At 27.8% G+C, this 18,259-nt stretch overlaps 6 protein-coding genes across 9 annotated transcripts in view; 4 read left to right on the forward strand and 2 right to left on the reverse strand.

The window, feature by feature from the left end:
• LOC129607443 (post-GPI attachment to proteins factor 3) overlaps window positions 1-17,848 on the reverse strand; it is a 74,526-nt gene extending 56,678 nt beyond the window's left edge. Inside the window, exons 1-6 of the mRNA XM_055518470.1 lie at window positions 17,555-17,848; window positions 17,345-17,505; window positions 17,135-17,287; window positions 16,825-17,086; window positions 16,563-16,767; window positions 16,393-16,498 (exon numbers count right to left, since the gene is read on the reverse strand). Of these exons, the coding sequence (XP_055374445.1) occupies window positions 16,432-16,498; window positions 16,563-16,767; window positions 16,825-17,086; window positions 17,135-17,287; window positions 17,345-17,505; window positions 17,555-17,693 (987 nt within the window). The 5' untranslated portion in view covers window positions 17,694-17,848 and the 3' untranslated portion in view covers window positions 16,393-16,431. The remainder of the gene's footprint in view (window positions 1-16,392; window positions 16,499-16,562; window positions 16,768-16,824; window positions 17,087-17,134; window positions 17,288-17,344; window positions 17,506-17,554) is intronic.
• LOC129607446 (coenzyme Q-binding protein COQ10, mitochondrial) lies at window positions 219-1,485 on the forward strand. Of its 3 annotated transcripts, XM_055518473.1 has the most exons (4): window positions 219-270; window positions 350-467; window positions 799-885; window positions 940-1,485. In XM_055518473.1, the coding sequence occupies exons 2-4, from the start codon at window positions 409-411 to the stop codon at window positions 1,397-1,399; spliced, it is 606 nt and encodes a 201-aa protein (XP_055374448.1). In that variant the 5' UTR covers window positions 219-270; window positions 350-408; the 3' UTR covers window positions 1,400-1,485. The 3 variants fall into 3 exon arrangements, with proteins under 3 accessions (XP_055374448.1, XP_055374449.1, XP_055374450.1); XM_055518474.1 differs by lacking the exon at window positions 219-270 and having other exon boundaries at window positions 272-467; window positions 964-1,485; XM_055518475.1 differs by lacking the exon at window positions 219-270 and having other exon boundaries at window positions 272-467; window positions 835-885.
• On the reverse strand, window positions 2,280-5,883 carry LOC129607432 (protein tamozhennic). Of its 2 annotated transcripts, none has more exons than XM_055518456.1 (7): window positions 5,739-5,883; window positions 4,993-5,146; window positions 4,706-4,905; window positions 4,366-4,630; window positions 4,232-4,309; window positions 3,042-4,142; window positions 2,280-2,854 (listed from the first exon to the last, which is right to left on the reverse strand). In XM_055518456.1, exons 2-7 carry the CDS (start codon window positions 5,114-5,116, stop codon window positions 2,403-2,405), a joined length of 2,220 nt encoding a protein of 739 aa, XP_055374431.1. In that variant the 5' UTR covers window positions 5,117-5,146; window positions 5,739-5,883; the 3' UTR covers window positions 2,280-2,402. The 2 variants fall into 2 exon arrangements, with proteins under 2 accessions (XP_055374431.1, XP_055374430.1); XM_055518455.1 differs by having other exon boundaries at window positions 3,024-4,142.
• Window positions 7,092-9,293, forward strand: LOC129607439 (zinc finger protein 91-like). The gene has a single exon (XM_055518464.1). It carries the CDS (start codon window positions 7,186-7,188, stop codon window positions 8,710-8,712), a length of 1,527 nt encoding a protein of 508 aa, XP_055374439.1. The 5' UTR covers window positions 7,092-7,185; the 3' UTR covers window positions 8,713-9,293.
• Window positions 9,880-11,782, forward strand: LOC129607438 (cell division cycle protein 20 homolog). Its single transcript, XM_055518463.1, has one exon. It carries the CDS (start codon window positions 9,991-9,993, stop codon window positions 11,545-11,547), a length of 1,557 nt encoding a protein of 518 aa, XP_055374438.1. The 5' UTR covers window positions 9,880-9,990; the 3' UTR covers window positions 11,548-11,782.
• LOC129607433 (probable peroxisomal acyl-coenzyme A oxidase 1) lies at window positions 12,398-16,110 on the forward strand. Its single transcript, XM_055518457.1, has 5 exons — window positions 12,398-12,717; window positions 13,532-13,691; window positions 13,744-13,943; window positions 13,996-14,376; window positions 14,430-16,110. The coding sequence occupies exons 1-5, from the start codon at window positions 12,588-12,590 to the stop codon at window positions 15,572-15,574; spliced, it is 2,016 nt and encodes a 671-aa protein (XP_055374432.1). The 5' UTR covers window positions 12,398-12,587; the 3' UTR covers window positions 15,575-16,110.
• Window positions 17,849-18,259: the final 411 nt, after the last annotated feature.

Here is an 18,259-nt window from a genome sequence, read left to right on the forward strand (position 1 = left end):
CTTCTTAAACTTTATGAAAAATATCAAAGATACACGTAAAATTTCAAAAAATTTTTCTAGTAATTAAACAAAAAAAAATTTAGAAAAGAAAAAAAAATATTAAGAAAAAAACGTAGAGTACGTAGTATAAAGTACGTGATAATAATGAACTGTCAACATTGTTATTAATGGATAATAGTCAGCGCTATTCAGCAAATTTTGAAATGCTCCAAAATATACAATATTTTGTCAATCAATGTCAAATGTAGTCAAACAGTCAAAAATCTACAGGTAAAACTGCTTCAAAACAATAATACAACTTTCTCCAAATATTATCATTCTTATAAAAGTTATATAATTTAAATTTAAGGAAAATACAAAAAGAACTTTTAATGTTTTCATTATAAGGACCTGGGTTAAGCTTAAAAAATGTATAAAACTGTAAACATTAAACTATTTAAACATTTGCTTCACAATAGAAAACTGAGGTAAGTAAAAATAAAACTTTGAAACCAAGTTTATGAAATAAATCTTAGTTTTAAAAAGAGAAGCAGCTTTTTATTGAAAATTTTTAAATAGAATTTAAATCGTAAAAAGTTGAATAAATTAATTCAAAAAAACCCTTCACATACGCATTAGTTGTAACGGCTTAGAAATTTGCCAAAACCTTAGGTTGGGCATTAATATATTAAAATCATACACTTAATCTTTCATTCTTATTTTCAATTCATCAACATCTTTTCGCATAATAACGATATTCCTATAAACGTTCATAAAAACTTTTATAGTAATATACTTATATATCTGTATATATTATAGTACTGGACCCAGAAATATCTCGAATTCCATTTTTAGTATTAATTTTACTAGTCGAAGGCGAGAATATATTAAAAAAGAAATAATTGGGTAAGCAAATATGACTGATTTTTTTTGTTTAAATGAAAAGTTTTAAATTTTTAGCTATTCAATGGAACAAATGTACAGTGTGGTTTCTGATGTTGAAAACTATGTAAAATTTGTGCCATATGTCAAAAAATCTAACGTACATAGTTTTAATTTAGAAAAAAATAATTACAAAGCAGATCTAATTGTTGGATTCTCACCTCTAACTGAGTCTTATACTTCTAATGTCAAAATTGTGCCACCAAGTTTGGTTATAGCGGAATGTGATGATGGTCATTTATTTAAATATCTTAAAAATGAATGGAGGTTTAGTCCTGGATTAAGGGATATTCCTCAGTCATGTGTTATCGATTTTATTGTATTATTTGAATTTAAAAATGTTTTTCATAGTCAAATAGCGAATTTATTTTTTGATATTATTTGTGATCAAATGGAACACGCTTTTCACAATGAAGTTCAAAAGCGTTATGGGGATCCTTCTATTAGAAATGTTATATTATCATCTAAAAAAACTTGAAAAAATATTAGTACAAAGTAATTTATTCGGAAATGTTGTATCAAATGTCACCAAAGAAAAATAAATAGCATATCTTTTACGCTGCATGCATGATTATTTTACATAACCCCATTACCCAAATTTTGAAAGATTTTTAAATAAATCAAAATTGTTTTAGTTTGATTATTTTTATCCTAAGTTTAATTCAATACAAAAACTGACCTGGAAAATTTCAAGATACCTTACAAAGAGACTGTCATTTTTAAAGTGTACTTCTATTTATTTCACTTCTGTTTATTATATAAGGTTTAAATTTTTTTTTTTGTAATCACTATATTGGCTAATAATTACAAACAAAATATTTTTATATGATTCAGTTGATTTAGTTAACGTTATATATATTTATAAACATAAACTAATTTCAAGTAATAAATAATTTAATAATCAGTATACACTTCTTAGCATAACTTTTTCATAGTAGAATATATGTATTGTATTTGATTATATTTTAAACATGCTCGTTAAATATTTTACACACATTTATAAAAATGCCATAATTTTCAACTTTAAAAATATTTGTTGGTATCTAAATATATTTAGTACTTTTATGTATAAATATTTTACTTTTTAATTTCCAAAAACATTTTACAACAAAACCTCTTAATGAACATTTTGAACAATAAAATTGTAACAATTTAGCGTTTTAACAATTTAAAGAGCAAAAATAAACAACAAAAAGATTAAATTAATCATGAAATGCGGAGTAAGATTTCCAATTTTATACAGGTTATTGAGAAGGATTTAAACAATAATGTATTTAACAGTGTTTGAATATAATTAATGCAAATATAAATCTTTTAGTTCAATAATTGCAATATTTCAAATACATTCTCATTTTGTTGTCCATATATAATATAGGTTATTGTAAACTTTTTATATACATCATGTATAATAATATATATTTTAAGAATTTTCCATATTAAGAACTTATATCTATTTTATGTTTTAATTTAGTGTATTTAATTTAAACACAGGTCGCTGTTGAAGATTTTGTTGCATCTAAGTTAAAATCTTTACTTCTTGCACACATCTCACATATTCTTTTCGAATCCGGATTGAGGAAAGTACAAAATCTACAGCTCCATTCACCAAGTGTTACTTTACAGCTGTTTGACGATGAATTCAAATTTTCTACATAATTTTCAACATTATTATTTACAGAGTTTTTCATAACTTTTGTTTTATGAGACTTTCTAATACTACTCGATTCTCTATTATTTAGTACAGTTGCATTACTATGATTATTTTTTAAATCTTGCTTATCTTTATGCTTTGAATTTTGTGTAGTCATTATATTACTTGTTAAGCTTTCACGATTTTTTTTGGAAGAGTTTTGATGAGGTGTTGCATGAGTTTCATCATCGTAAGGTGAATGTCCAGCAATATTATTTCCATCATTTGTTTTTGAATCTAGTCCTTGAAAAGTAATTAATTAAAATATTAGGACCAATACTATTATATTGATGAAATATAAGAGCAATTGCACAATGGAATACTTTTTGAAAATAAATATACTAATATATTTAAAAAAAATTTTACTTAAAATAAATAATTTAAGAAATGAAAAATGAAACAAAAAAATAACCTTGCATAAATAAGTCACCTCTCTCTCCAAGATCTTTGGAATATCCATGCTTTTCTAAATTTTGGAAAACAAAGTTCCATGATTCAAATGAACCCACACCATCCTGGTTTTTATTATTTGCTGACTTTGACGATTTACTGCTGACGCTTGCGGAAGATGAGTTTTGCTTTACAAGTTTAGCCGCCTCAATATTGTCAGTATGTAATTTTTGAATATCAACTGGTACTTTTTTTGCCAAATTTGATTGAGTATGGCGCGGTTTCGAATAAATATAATTTCCGTCATTATCGTCTGTATCAATGTACATGCTATCCTTTACTTGGTTCGTTAGTTGTATAAGTTGGTCATTTTGTAAAGAATTAGCAGTCGTTATAGAACGCCTGTGATTTTGGCTTGGAGTATACTCATCATGTGCATGTGCATTACAACTTGATTCATGCGACAATGTTTTTATTGGTCGATTAGATCCGTTAGCAACAGTGCACTGTTGAGAGGGATGTTGCTGATATCCGTAAATTGACGAAGCATCAATTTTATTATGATGACCATTTTGATTAAAGTTTCCTAAACTTGAATGTGAGGATGGAACAGGGGTCGGAATTGGTTGCTGATGATGATAACCTTGACCATACATTATTTGGTTTGAAATATTATATGGCAAAGGATATCTATTTCCAGAAACATTATAAGGGTGATGATTATACACATTGAAATTACACCCCGCATCAACACAATCAAAAGTGGGTTCATAATGATCAAATGAATGACGCTGTGGCATTATGCTGCTCGTAACGGAGTCATTATAATGCTCCAGAGATTTTGAGTGCGACATGTGAGGATAGTTTGGATAATTTAGCTGACTATTGTTGTAAATTGATGATTGAGAAGGCTGTATATGCTTATTATGTAAAGTACAAGAGTGTTGAGGAAATTTATGAACAACTGTCGGCGGTTGTTGTTGAGAAGTATTATGTAACTGACAGGGATTTATTGGTTGCATCGGAATTTGATGGCTTGTATTAGACTGCTGTTGAAAATGACATAGAGCTGAATTGCAATTCGCATAACAGTTCTGTTGCTGCTGCAACATGTGTTGGTGTTTACTTGCATAACACGAATCTATAATTAAAATATATATGTATATTGTATTACAGCTTTTCGAATGAATAAATTAAATTGTGAATAATTTACAAACACCATATGTTTACCTTGATTCAATTTTTCCTTTCTAAAACGTTTTTCCTGAAGTACGTGCGCCATCATTTTTATAGCTTGACTTTGCCCACCTGGAAAATTACAATTATATTTCTCATTTTTCATTATGCATGAAATTAACTCATACTAATGTGGGTTTCCCGGAATTTAAATATATCTAGCCAATTACAAGATAGTTGCATAGATGTCAAACCACTTAATATTTGTTTCATAATTTGACATTCGACATAGGCAGCCATAGCATCTCTGGAAACATTTGTAACTTGATCTGGGCATATAGGACCGTCAAGAACTAATAGTTGATTAAACTGCCTATAACCCATTGCTTCAAATAATTTTTCAGCGTAAAGTAATTTGGATTTGATTTCATGTTGGTAGAATCCTGAGTACATCTGAGAAATTTAAATTGTATATTTATTTAGAAAGGCAATTTTTCTCATTTATTCAAAATTTATAATCGAAATTACTTTTATAACTTTATATTCTTTTCTCCAAGGTTTTGTGAACAAGTTATTTGCATATTGGCTAATTGATTCAAAACCAACCATTGCGTTATACGCAGAAAAGTCGGGCATTTCCTCAATGGATTTTTTCAGTACATATGATGTTTCGGGTAGGAAAAATTTTCTATCATGTGGTACTATGCAAAGGAACTGTTTAAGGCAACCTAGTTTATAGGGAAAGATTGGAAATTTTATGAATTTAAAATTTATATTAATTTTAGTATTATGTTATATAAGATAAAAAAAATTACCTTCAAGCTTTTTTCGTTCATCAAGTTTGAGCATGCTTTCTTCAGTTTCCAAATAAGTCCAATGTCTTTGGAGAATATCCTCCCAAAGATCAGGAAGCATATTTTGCGAAACAAAGTCCGACATTTTCTTTATTAGTATGTAAGTTGCTTCCTTCTATTAAAAATTTATGCCATTACTACGAATTACTTATCTTAACTTTATAAAAGATAAGATTTTTAGAATATTTGATATTAATACATACATATGTATTTCTTTTATTGAATTCTTGTCGACATTTTTAAATAAATAGAATAGAATTGGGTTTCGATTCAAATTTTTTCTTATTTATGAGTCAATCACACTGCCGAATAATTGTTTTGGTCTACCTCGCAATTTTTCATTTAGCTTCCGGGAAAAATAAAAAGAAAACTATTGACCTACACAGTTATTAATACCGGATCAATTTATTAGAAAACTCTGCCCCAAAAATCAAAGACACAAAGTCATTTATATTTGCTTCAGTAAAATAAGTTGAGCTCACTAAATTTAATAAAGCTCTATAATTAGTAAGTACATATGTAGATATTATATCTCTCCAATACTTCATTACTTAAATTATATTTCAAATATTTATATGCTTATTTAAAATTCTTGTATTCTTAATTTTCTTCATTTTTTTAATTTTAAGCACTTGCCCCCATTTTTTATTAAGTTTTTACCAATTTTTATTATTTTTCACTAGTTTCTAAATTTAGCCAATACTTACCCAGAAAAATATGTACCTAATTAAAGATTTGCATCATTTCGTAAATATTTTTGGTAAAAAGGTAATTTTTTTCTTAAAACGAAAAAATCAATTATTACTTGGCTTCAAATTATTTGAACTAAATTCATTAATTTCTATGAATAAATAATTTTATTTTGTATTTTTTGTATTTATATTTCACATAATAAACTGATTGAAAACTTCCTATATTTTTCTTCCTTGTTTTCCTATGCCAAATTTGCCTATAAAATGTCATTCACTCGTTGTCAAATAAACGTCGCAAATATTGTACTTTGTCTAGGGCTACCAGTGAGAAAAGAATGTAATAATAAACGAAAGAAGGTGGTTGGAAGGTAAATGCGTTTTGCAATTCTTTTTTGTGAAACTATAAATTTGTTCAATTAAAAGATGCCGTTCCAGGTTAAATTTCTTTTAAGATTTAAATTTCGAATTTGCTTCGTAGAGAAATGTTTATATAATTTAATACATATTATTGTCATTTTGAAACATCAACTAAGACACATCTGCACTAAAGTAAAAAAAGCATTATTTAAATTATGAATTTAAAGATGTGCTTTAGACTGTGGAGAACATCACTTTTTGTATATTTTTTACATTTACATTGCCTAAAAATATTGTGTTAGAGACAGCTGCAACTTCATGAAAAAAAGCTGGCACTAAAAATTTGGTTTTTAAAATTTTTAATTTCTATCAAATTATATTTCATATTAACAGAGATATATTTTATTAAATATAAAAAAATTTGACATTAAAATAAAAGATCTCTCATAATATTCAGATTAGGTATGAAAAATATTTAAATAACTCCTTTCATATCTTAGTGACCGAACACACGAGATAAAGATCTAATTTTAAACCAAATCTAAGTTTTCATATTATTTTATCCATAACAAAATTTCTGTATAATATAGATAAATCTGAAAATTTCCATTTAAAATTAATTTTCCAAATTTAAAGAATAAAAATCTATCTATTTATCTTTATCACTATATCTACATTAAAAATATTTATAGCCGAAACTTTTAAATCAATTCAAAATATATAATTTTTTCTGAATATGGTTGAGAATGCTACAACGAATAAAAATAAACTGATAATAAAGAATTAAAATTAAATTAGTTTTTTTTTTAATTTTTTCTAGTTAAAGAACTTAGTTTGAAATTCTACTTGTAAATTTGAATTAAAATATCTTGACACAAATTAAAATGATTTATATTTGGTTAAGATTTACATCATATATTGGCATTGCCTACGTTTTCAAAAATAACAAAAATAAACAGCAAAAAAAAAAGACAATAAAAGACAATATCGTGACAGCTACACTTTATTTATTTAAAAAAAATTGAAGAAAAATTAATGAAAACATTTATATAGATCTATTTTGATTTCTCTTTTAAGTAAAATATTGAAAACTAAAAAAATTCTAATGGATAAACCAAAACTTCAATTTCAAGAAATTGCAAAAAAAAAGAATCAAACAGAATTTTATAAATGTGGGGAAGTATTTGTCGCTGGAGATGGTAGGTTTCGATGGAACTGTGTTCTTTGTGGAAAAGAATTCCAAAATGCTTACTTTCTACAACATGTCCTGTGCAATCATATTTCAAGCCGTTGCAATGAAAATCCAAAAACTCGAAAAATCATTGAAATAGATTGTAGCCTCAACTTCGTAAGAAGTTCTTCAAGTTTACCATTATCTCATACGAAACATAAATTTTGCTACAATGAATCAAAAGAAAATACTCTACTTTTGAAAAAGTTTAATATAAAAAAAGACGTTAGAATACATTTGGAAAAAAATAGTTTTTTAGAGTACATGTTAGCACAAAAAAGAATTGCGGAAGGTGAAACGGAATCGGTATTAAACGAAATAATTAGGAGGGATACTTTAGAAGATTGCAATCAATCTATACAAAAAAAGGAAATATTTGACCAAACAAACGTTATCTCTAATGTAGATCATAAACCAAGCTGTATTAAAAGGAGAACTGATTTTAATCAAGAATATATTCCATTTTCTGAAAGCGTAGAGATTAAAAAAACAGCTTTAATAGACCATTCGGAATTTATACGGAAAAATTTAATTTGTGATAAAAATTTAGGTAATTTTAAACATCCTGTTAATATTGTTAAGGATGATATAATGTTGAATTTTGAAAAATTCTCAAAACATCAGGATAATTTGAAATCATCTAAAATTATAAACGCACGTAAATATGAAAAACATGTCTGCGAGATTTGCGGTAAAGAATCTACTACAAAATACAATTTGAATAATCATATCAAATTGAAACATAGCCTTAAAGATAGAAAAAAGTATTCATGCGATCGATGTACTAAAGTGTTTGTTAAAGAGCAGAGTCTGGAAAATCATATGAAAATTTTTCATTTAAAAGAAAAACCTTTTATATGTGATATTGATAAATGCGGACGAGGTTTTATTGATGAAAAGTCCTTAAAAAATCACCAGGCATTTCATACAAATGAAAGAAAATTTACTTGCCCAAAATGCGGAAAAAAATATTTGCATAAAAGTAAGTTAGACGCTCATTTCAAAATATATCATGTTTTAGGTCGGATTCACCAATGTAAAGAATGTAATAAAAGTTTCTATGATCCTTACACCTTACGCAGCCATATGATATGCCATACTGGAGAAAAACCTTTTGCATGCGATGAATGTCCAGCAAAATTTCCAAGAGAAAATGCGTTGCAATGGCATAAGAAAGTACACTCTGGAATTAAAGATCATATATGCCAAATTTGTGGTAGAGCTTATCATTTGTTCACAGGCCTGTATGCTCATATGAAAACTCATGGAATTAAATATAACAAAAAAATTGAAAAAGGTTTGATATCGATTGAAAAGATTGTTTCCAATAACATTAAGCAAAGTAAGGTGAAATCAAAGTACAATAATTTGGAATATAAAAATGTTCATACATTAAAATAACAATAACTTTTTAATATTTAAATATATGAACATATATAAGAACAACGTATTACAAAACTTTTAAATATTTGAAAAATTTTAATTGCACATTTATGCGTGTAAAATGGGTTAGTAACTCCGAATTAATTTTACAACCAAAATCAATGAATTTATCCAGTTTCAATGAAATGAAAATGACTTTTCTTCTGTTTGCTTTAGCAAAGTATTTTGGAATTTATAAATTTGGAAATGCTCTCCAAAACTTTAGCATAAAGCACAGTATTGATTTGAAAGGAAACTTAGAGTATGTAAAAAATCTCAGAAGTTTCTCAAGGAATGCCCATAATTGGTTTTCCTTCTCTGAAAATAAGGAATTTGCAGTAAACTGTACTGTTACCTTATTTTAGCAATTACAACCCATATGGCAGTTTTGGAGTCAAGATATGAGCGTCAAAAAAAACCGCTCAGTAGAATCTTTTTTGTTAACTCTTAATATCTTTTATTTTTATGCAATTTAAAAAATAAATTTATAAAATTAAAAGTTCACTCAATTATTAACAAAATTTACGAAAAAAAATAACATTAAAAAAACAATAACAAAACCAAAATTAAACAAATTGAAAAATACAGCCGTTTTTAGGTGTCAAAAAACCGCCTAGTTACAAAAAATGTTTTAATTTTTTGAAAAACAATATGAATTAATGCGTATTTGGTATGCATCTCCTTTGGTTTAAATACTGCATTTAATCTCAAATGCAAAGATTCAACCAGTGTTTCTGTTAATTCAGAGGGTATTTTCTGCCATTTTTCTAAAATTACTTGAATAAATGAAATAGGGATGAGAAATAATTGCTGAAACTACAAAATTTAAATGTTCCTTAAAAATTAATGACAAGAGTTCTGCGTAATAGTGAATAAAAGCATTCTTTTATTTTGCATCATTCCATAGAAATGTTACTTAGTATAGCAATAATTTTGTCATATGTATGTTTAGGTACTATTGAAAATTAAAATGTTCAGTTCTTAAAAAAGTTTTTTAGATTGTCAAACTTTTTCATGCGAAAATAAATAGCACCATCATCCATTACGTAAGTTACAATTTTTCGTGTCTAGAGGGATTCATTCTTAAAACAAATGTTATCGATATCGATATATTTGACGTATTTTCAAATTTAAACAAGCCGCCATTGATCTATTCAAATGAATTGAAATCCAAAATCAGTTTGAAAATAGAAATTTTAAAATCACAAATTTTTTATTGTTAATACTAATAGAGACAAAAAAATAAAAAATTTCAAAATGTCGCAATTTAATTTTATAAATGACCTGAATAGTATAGTTACCATGGAAGGAGATTTGACAAAAGGACCTGCACCAAGGTGGAAGAATAAAGTGAATGCCAGCAGTATAAGTAATGCTAGTATAAATTTATCAACTTTGAGTATATCACAAACTCAGAATAATGCTAATGTGTCTTCAATTCAAATCGTTGGAAACTCTAAAACTCCTGGGAAATTACGCACCAAAACACCAAGCAAAGTAACCAAAACTCCAACAGCCGGCGATCGTTTTATCCCTAACAGAGGTGCAACTAACTTCGAAATTGGACACTATTTGGTAAAGCAAGAAAATCAAAATTCTGAAGAAGAAAATGAGACAGGGGCGTCATCCTTTTCTAAGGCTGAAAGACAAAAATTAATTTCAGAAACATTGCAAGTTGGAGATATTAAAACTCAAAAGATTTTATCTTATCAAAATAAAGCCCCTGCAGCTCCAGAATCACACCAAAATCCACTAAAAGTGGTATATTCAATTAAAACTCCGATCTCTTCAAAAAGCGGTTCTCGATATATTCCAACAACATCAGAAAGAATTTTGGATGCTCCAGATATTATAAACGATTATTATCTAAATTTAATGGATTGGAGTTGTGATAATATTGTTACGGTAGCTCTAGGTAATGCTGTTTATTTATGGAATGCAGGCACTGGCAATATTGAGCAATTAGTTGAATATGATGAAGGTGATAACGCTTGTTCTTTAGCATGGATTCAAGATGGTCATATATTAGCTATTGGAAATAATAATGGAGCTGTTGAATTGTGGGACTGTTCAAAAGTTAAACGTTTGCGGGTAATGGAAGGTCATACTGCAAGAGTTGGTTCATTAGCATGGAATTCTTATATCTGCACTTCAGGAAGTCGTGATGGATCTATAATTCACCACGATGTAAGGCAACGTGATCACAATATACTAACATTACGGTCTCATACTCAAGAAGTCTGTGGATTAAAATGGTCAGTAGATTTTAAATATTTATCCAGCGGTGGGAATGATAATATCGTTAATATATGGTCAACTGCAACAGAAGGTTCTGTAACCGGATCTGAACCCCTATATACTTTCAACCAGCATCAAGCTGCTGTTAGAGCTTTAGCATGGTGTCCATGGATTCCAAATATTTTGGCTACTGGGGGTGGCACGGCTGATCGGCATATTAAATTTTGGAATGTTAGTAATGGTTGTTTGATTAATTCTGTTGATACTAAATCCCAAGTATGTTCACTTTTATGGTCAAAAAATTATAAAGAACTAATATCTGCTCATGGATATGCTAATAATCAATTAACAATATGGAAATATCCTTCGATGATTAAGCAAGCTGAATTAACTGGGCACACTTCTCGTATTTTACAAATGGCAATGTCGCCTGATGGGAGCACAGTTATTAGCGCTGGAGCCGATGAAACTTTAAGACTATGGAATTGCTTTGCTTTAGATCCAAATCAGGCTAAAAAAGAAAAGTTTGCAAGTACAAAAGTAAAGCAAAGTGTTTTTAAACAAAGTATCAGATAGAGTTTTTAACATAATGCTTACATACAGATTAAAATAAACGATTTTCGTAATTTTAATAATTTCAATTCGAAATTCATACACATATATTTAATTGCATGAAAATGAAAATTTGAAAGTGATTTTTATTAACAATATATAAAAATTTTTGCGCAAAGCTGACCTTCAAAAAGTAGTTTTGTTTGTAATAAAGTAATAAATATGCACATTGTGTTGTTTAGAAAAAGTTGATCTTGTAGATTCGCTGTTGAACATTTTTAAATGCATATCATATTTGCCAACATGTACATACTCTTAATTCTCCATACCATTTAACTTTTTTAAGTACAAAAATTTTTGACAATCACAAAATCGAACTGATTTGTGATGTCGTCTGAAAGTTCTCAATATGTATTCCTAAAAATTTTACCTGGATCATTAAGCTAGTATGTACAAAGCAAACTTTGCAAGCTTTTATTCCATCTAACCGCTTTAATTTTGTTCAATCTAAAGTTAAAATAATAATACAATCCCACCTGAAATTTACCTTATTCGTTTATTCCAATCACTAATAATTTTCTACCAATATGTGTTTGAGTATTCCGTTTTCTCTATTCCTTTGAAATAAATAAACGATAATAATGCATACAATTTTGAATAAAATCTCTTTGATGACGTCATTTTCCTTGAAAGCCACCTTGTAAATTTTTAGACCATAATATTAAACAATATAATGTAACACAAGCATTTTATAAATGCATAACATGTCAAATAATTTTTTAACATTGCAATGTTCTATATTCTATAAGATTTATAAAAATGTTGAAATGTTAAAAGTAAATATATATGTACATATATATTTAAAGTTTTTAAATGTATGTTAATTAATAGTCGTTATTAAATTAATTTTAACGTCAAAATTTTAGAGATAAGATTTATACTTCATGTGAGCTTACGAATTGTTAAAAACTAGATTTAACATATGTACATAAATATATTGTGTTCAATAGTTTTATAGTAGTCAACTTGTACATATAGTGGAAGAATACTTAAAGAAAGTAAAAATGCCAGAAAATAAATCAAAAATTAATCCAGATCTTCTTCGAGAACGTTTAAAATGCGATTTTAATATTGAGGAATTAGCAGCTTGGTGGAATGGAGGATATAAAAAATTAGAGGAAAAGAGATTGAGAGGTAAATTTACTGATTTCTGTCCGAAAAATTTGCTTTTAATTACTTTGTGTTTGCAAAATTATTGGGAGCGAAGGTTACTTTCATTTCATGCATTAAATTAAATCATTCTACTTTTCGAATGCTAGTGCAACATTTTTAGTTTTACTTAACTCAAAGCCATTTAATCTAAGTTAAATTGAATTTTTCAATTAAAAGGTTGCGAAATTTACATTTAAATCTCAAACTAAACAAGGCTGCCACATTTACATGTAAAATTACGTAAATTTTTTTAAATAACTACCTACTTACATACATATTTAATGAAATTATACACAAGTAAATCTAAAACATAAAAAAAGTTCCAAAAATTAGATTGTAAAATCTAGGGCAATTTTGCTTATTCATTATGGTTTGTTAAAAACAACGGATATTTGCTCATAAATAGTATATGTATGTATGTATATGTACTTCTTATCAGTTTTCTCCTAAGATAGACTTATCAATTGAAGATTAATATTTATTACATTACAATAATATATTAAAGAAGATTAAAGCTATTTTAGATTTATTTAAGAAAAACTTGTAAAAAGTAGGTATGTACAATGTTTATAAGTAACTGAGGGCAGGCAATTTATACTTGCCTTATGTTATAAATATGCATTACCTACATAATTATGCACCCTACTGCTATTTAAAGTACAACTCATAATATAAATTATAATATAATGTGTATTTATATGTTCCTATATATATATATATATATATATATATATATATATATATATATATATATATATATACAAATATATATATAATTATTTAATGTACATTTTAGAGAATTTTTTTCTAAGTGATTTTGAGCTTCAAGATGACGTTCCTGTATCTTATATGTCGCACAAGGAACTATACGAGCACAGTGTTAAAAAATCACTTAAAATGGTTACTAAGTTAAAAGAACTGCAATCTAAATACAATGATGGAATTGACAGTTATATGTAAGGAATAAAAGAAATAATGATATAATAAAGTAATATAATAAAAATGCAGGGCTCTGCTTGGCGGTCTTTTGGGCTCAGGATTATTAAAACAAGGAAATCCATTAAGTGTTCACTATGTAATGTTCTTACCTACAATAATGGGGCAAGGTACTTTCGAGCAACAATCAAAATGGTTGACACGAGCTTGGAACTGCAGCATAATTGGCACATATGCACAAACTGAATTAGGACATGGAACTTTTATTAGAGGTTTTTTAAAAAAGTTATTCATAATTCTAAATATACACATTTTGCATTTAAGGTTTGGAAACAAGAGCTGATTATGATCCAAAAACAAAAGAATTTGTTTTGAATAGCCCAACATTAACGTCTTATAAATGGTGGCCTGGCGGTTTAGGACACACAGCAAATTACGCTATTGTTGTCGCGCAACTTTATACCAAAGGAAAATGTCATGGTATTCAACCATTTATAGTACAACTTAGAGACGAGGAAACCCATATGCCTATGCCGGGCATAAAAATTGGTGAAATTGGTGCAAAATTGGGGATGAACGGTGTAAATAATGGGTATTTAGGATTTGAAAATGTCCGAATTCCGCGAACAAATATGCTAATGAAAAATGCTCAAGTGCTAGAAGATGGCACATTTGTGGAACCTTCTACTTCGGTTTTAACTTATGGTAGGTGTTGCAATGGCATAAATGGTATTTTAGTCAAATTTAATATTTTTAAGGTACCATGATGTTTGTCCGCGTGGTAATTGTCCGAGATACAGCAAGTAACTTAGCAAAGTGCTCAACAATTGCAACGAGATATTCAGCAATTCGAAGGCAAAGTCCAATTAATCCTAACAAGCCTGAGCCACAAGTTATAGATCATTTCACGCAACAACTAAAATTATTTCCCTATATAGCAAAAACCATAGCATTTAAATTAAGTGCAGACTATATATGGAATATGTACAATAATGTAAGTGCGGAACTGGAAAAGGGAAATTTAGAGCGCTTACCAGAATTACATGCCCTATCATGTTGTTTAAAAGCTGTTTGCACTTCTGATGCATCCACAGGAGTAGAAGTGTTACGAATGGCATGCGGTGGTCATGGGTATTTGAACTGCTCTAATTTTCCAATTATATACGGAAATACCACAGCTGCTTGTACTTATGAGGGTGAAAATACTGTTATGCTTTTGCAAACTTCGCGATTTTTAATGAAAGCTTGGGAGCAAGCCCTAAAACAAGTAAAACTAACGCCAACTGTAGCATATTTAGCTGACGCAATCAAGTTAAAAAAGTTTGCAACTTGGGATGGAACAGTTCCATCGATTGTGGAAGCTTTCCGTTATGTTGCCGCAAATAAAATACGGGTCGCATACGAGCACTTAGAAGCTAGAAAAGCCACTGGTTTAAGTCACGAAGAAGCTTCTAACATGACTGGAATAGAATTAACTCAGGCTGCTGATTTACATTGTCGCGCTTTTATCTTATCATCCGCCTGGAGTGAAATACAAGAAGCAGTTAAGAACGTGTCTCCAGCTTTGGGAAAAGTTTTAATACAATTAATGGAATTATACGCAGTTGATTCATGTTTTAATCGATTAGGGGACTTATTGCGATTCATTGATATTAAAGAAGATGATTTGCAAAATTTACAAAAAAAATTAGAAGATTTATTACATAAAATTCGTCCAAATGCCGTAGGAATAGTGGATGGTTTTGATTTACCTGACATTGTATTGGGTTCTGCATTAGGATGCTATGATGGTAATGTGTATGACAGAATATTTGAAGAAGCACAAAAAAGTCCTTTAAATCAAGAACCAGTCAATAAATCTTTTCATTTATATCTCAAACCCTTTATGAAGTCAAACCTCTAGATTTGTTTGCAATAAACAATATGCATGTTAGTTGAAAGTATAAGTATTGGTGGTACAGATAGTATTTTGATACGAAATTTAATTTAAACAAACAGTTTTGATATATCTGTTGATTCATAAAGATATTAGAAAAATTAAAATGTGATCCGATTATACTTCAATTATAAAAAAGTTGTGGAACAAAATTATATTTGTAAAAAGTCAACATTATGTTTTTATTGATGTTTATTTTATCTTACCACGACCTATTGATTCTGTTATATTTAAACTCAGTATTTTTAATTCAAAGTGATTTTTATTACGTTTTTATAAATGGGGAAAGTTTATTTTTGTATATTTTATTTAAATTGTTTTACTTCATATCTATTTTTACATAGGTTTTAAATAAAATTATTAAAGTTGGAGGAGAGTTACATATTTTTTTTGTTTTTATTTTATACAAAATAAAAAAATGATTTTTCTATATCAATGTATTTTTCATTTAAAATTGGGGTATATATTAAAGTTTTGAATATATTTTTTTAATACACATGTAATAGATTTTTTTTATTTGATATTGTTATAAAATATTTGTTGAATGTGTAAAAAAGTTATACAATATTTTGAATGTTTAAAAAGGTATTTAAAATACTTCGCCTAGTTTTCTATTTGCCCAAATTAAAACTGAAAACTTCACATAATTATATTTTTAATTTTCTTCAACATTTTACAAAAGCCCTAAACTTTTGAAGTTGAGTTTCAGAAAACCAATTGTAAATGGAAGATACAAGATACATAAAATCTAAGTTCAAAAATCTAAGAACGTGGCCGATCTCAACTCATTTTTTGGTTTCGCATTCATACATATGTATATCGGCTTATATTTTTTTTTCGTTGTTGTAAAGCCCTTCTTTATACAATGATTTACAGTCATCTATAACGAAACTGTTACAAAAAATGAATAATATTAATTTAAGACATTTACAAATCGAATATGCGTATACATTACCTGTAGATGCAGTATGTTAATGGTACACTAGACAAATGCCATAATGCATGAGCGTCAAAAGTCCACCAAAGTGGAGGAAAATCTAATACTTCAAGACCACTAAATAACGCTAATAAAACATAAAACAACATGATTTTCTTAAAATAAGGTCTATTTTTACGAACTAAAAAACACCAAACTAACCAACCAACACCAGCAAAAGCCCCTGAAATTATAAACAACTAAGACGATTTTAATAAATTTCATAAAGAAAGTTTTATACCAGTTATAATATTAAGTTTTATATTAAATCCGTAATCAAAACGACCAACTTTTAAATACATACAATAATTTATATAAAATGACAACGTTCCTGCTGTTATAACACCTTTCAAAATAAACGATTTTTTGTGTAACATACGAATAAAAAAACAATATAAATTAACGAGAACAATTGAATATGCAGAAATATAATCTAAAAATTCTGTTGTAGGAAAGTCTCTAGCATGAAATATTGTTGACCACATCCATCCGTTCATGCAAACCTGAAAAATACATAAATTAAGTTTTGTATGCATTAAGTTTTTACTTACTATAGAGAACGTATGCCACAATTTATAACAAGGACTTTCTTTCGGTACTTCTAATTGAAATTTTTTTAACAGAAAGTAATGTGAAAATAAATTCATTAACGAAAATATAGCTGAAGCTGGTTCTTGCAATCCCAAATATTTGACGAATGGCCACTATGGACGGAATTATTGTTGTAATATAAATTAAGAATTAAAATCATTAAAACTTACTTTGCCATAAAATTGAGGTATATTCCATTTGCGTGATTTAAAAGCTTCAACCGTTCTCCACATACAATCGTACTGACATTCATCATTACATGTCCAGCCAAGTAGTTTATCAAACATTGACTGTTTGAAATAATCAATGGCATGTGGTTTTATTAAGAAATCTGCAATGTAACATTATTATAAATTATAAACATAAAAAAAGTTAAATACCTTTAGTGCAATTATTATTTTCGCAATTCCTTTTACAATTTTGGAAAAATTGAGTATTATCACCAATTGAAGCTTCAATAAATCTTCCAAACAATAAAGTGAAAAATAACCCAATGAACAATTTCCAGAAGGACTTCATTTTTTAATTTTTAATGCAGTCGAAGTGAAGCCTTTAAATTAGACATTTTTATTTCTATAACAAAGAATTCTTTAGATAAATTTTTGTAAGCTTTTTAATTTGTAACTCTATTTGGTAAGATAACTACATCTGTATGTTTCTCATATGAGTATACACTATATAAAATTTACTGTAAGCATTACGTACATTACCTATAGAAATACAAAAATAAGCCAATTAATTTTTCAATACAAACTTAGATAAAATAATAAAGCGTAGCCCTTATAAGCATAACGATATCCATGCTAACCATGTTAACAAATTATTATAGATTATTTTGATCGCTACGTTTTAAAATATGTTCCGATATATTCACGGTAAAAACATAGAATTTCGTCTCCTTTACCTCTCTTTTCAAATCCATTTATTACAATCGCTGTCAAAATGAGATACTGCAAATATATATAAATATGTACATCTTAGTTTCAACATTGTGACTTGTAATTTTAAAAACAACTGCAAAATTCATCGAACTTGTCGCTCTAATATCAATAAATTTTCTGAAAATTTAAATTTATAAATGATTT

This window comes from Condylostylus longicornis, unplaced genomic scaffold (assembly GCF_029603195.1).
Source record: "Condylostylus longicornis isolate FDR11 unplaced genomic scaffold, ASM2960319v2 ptg000027l, whole genome shotgun sequence".
NCBI classification, from domain to species: domain Eukaryota; kingdom Metazoa; phylum Arthropoda; class Insecta; order Diptera; family Dolichopodidae; genus Condylostylus; species Condylostylus longicornis.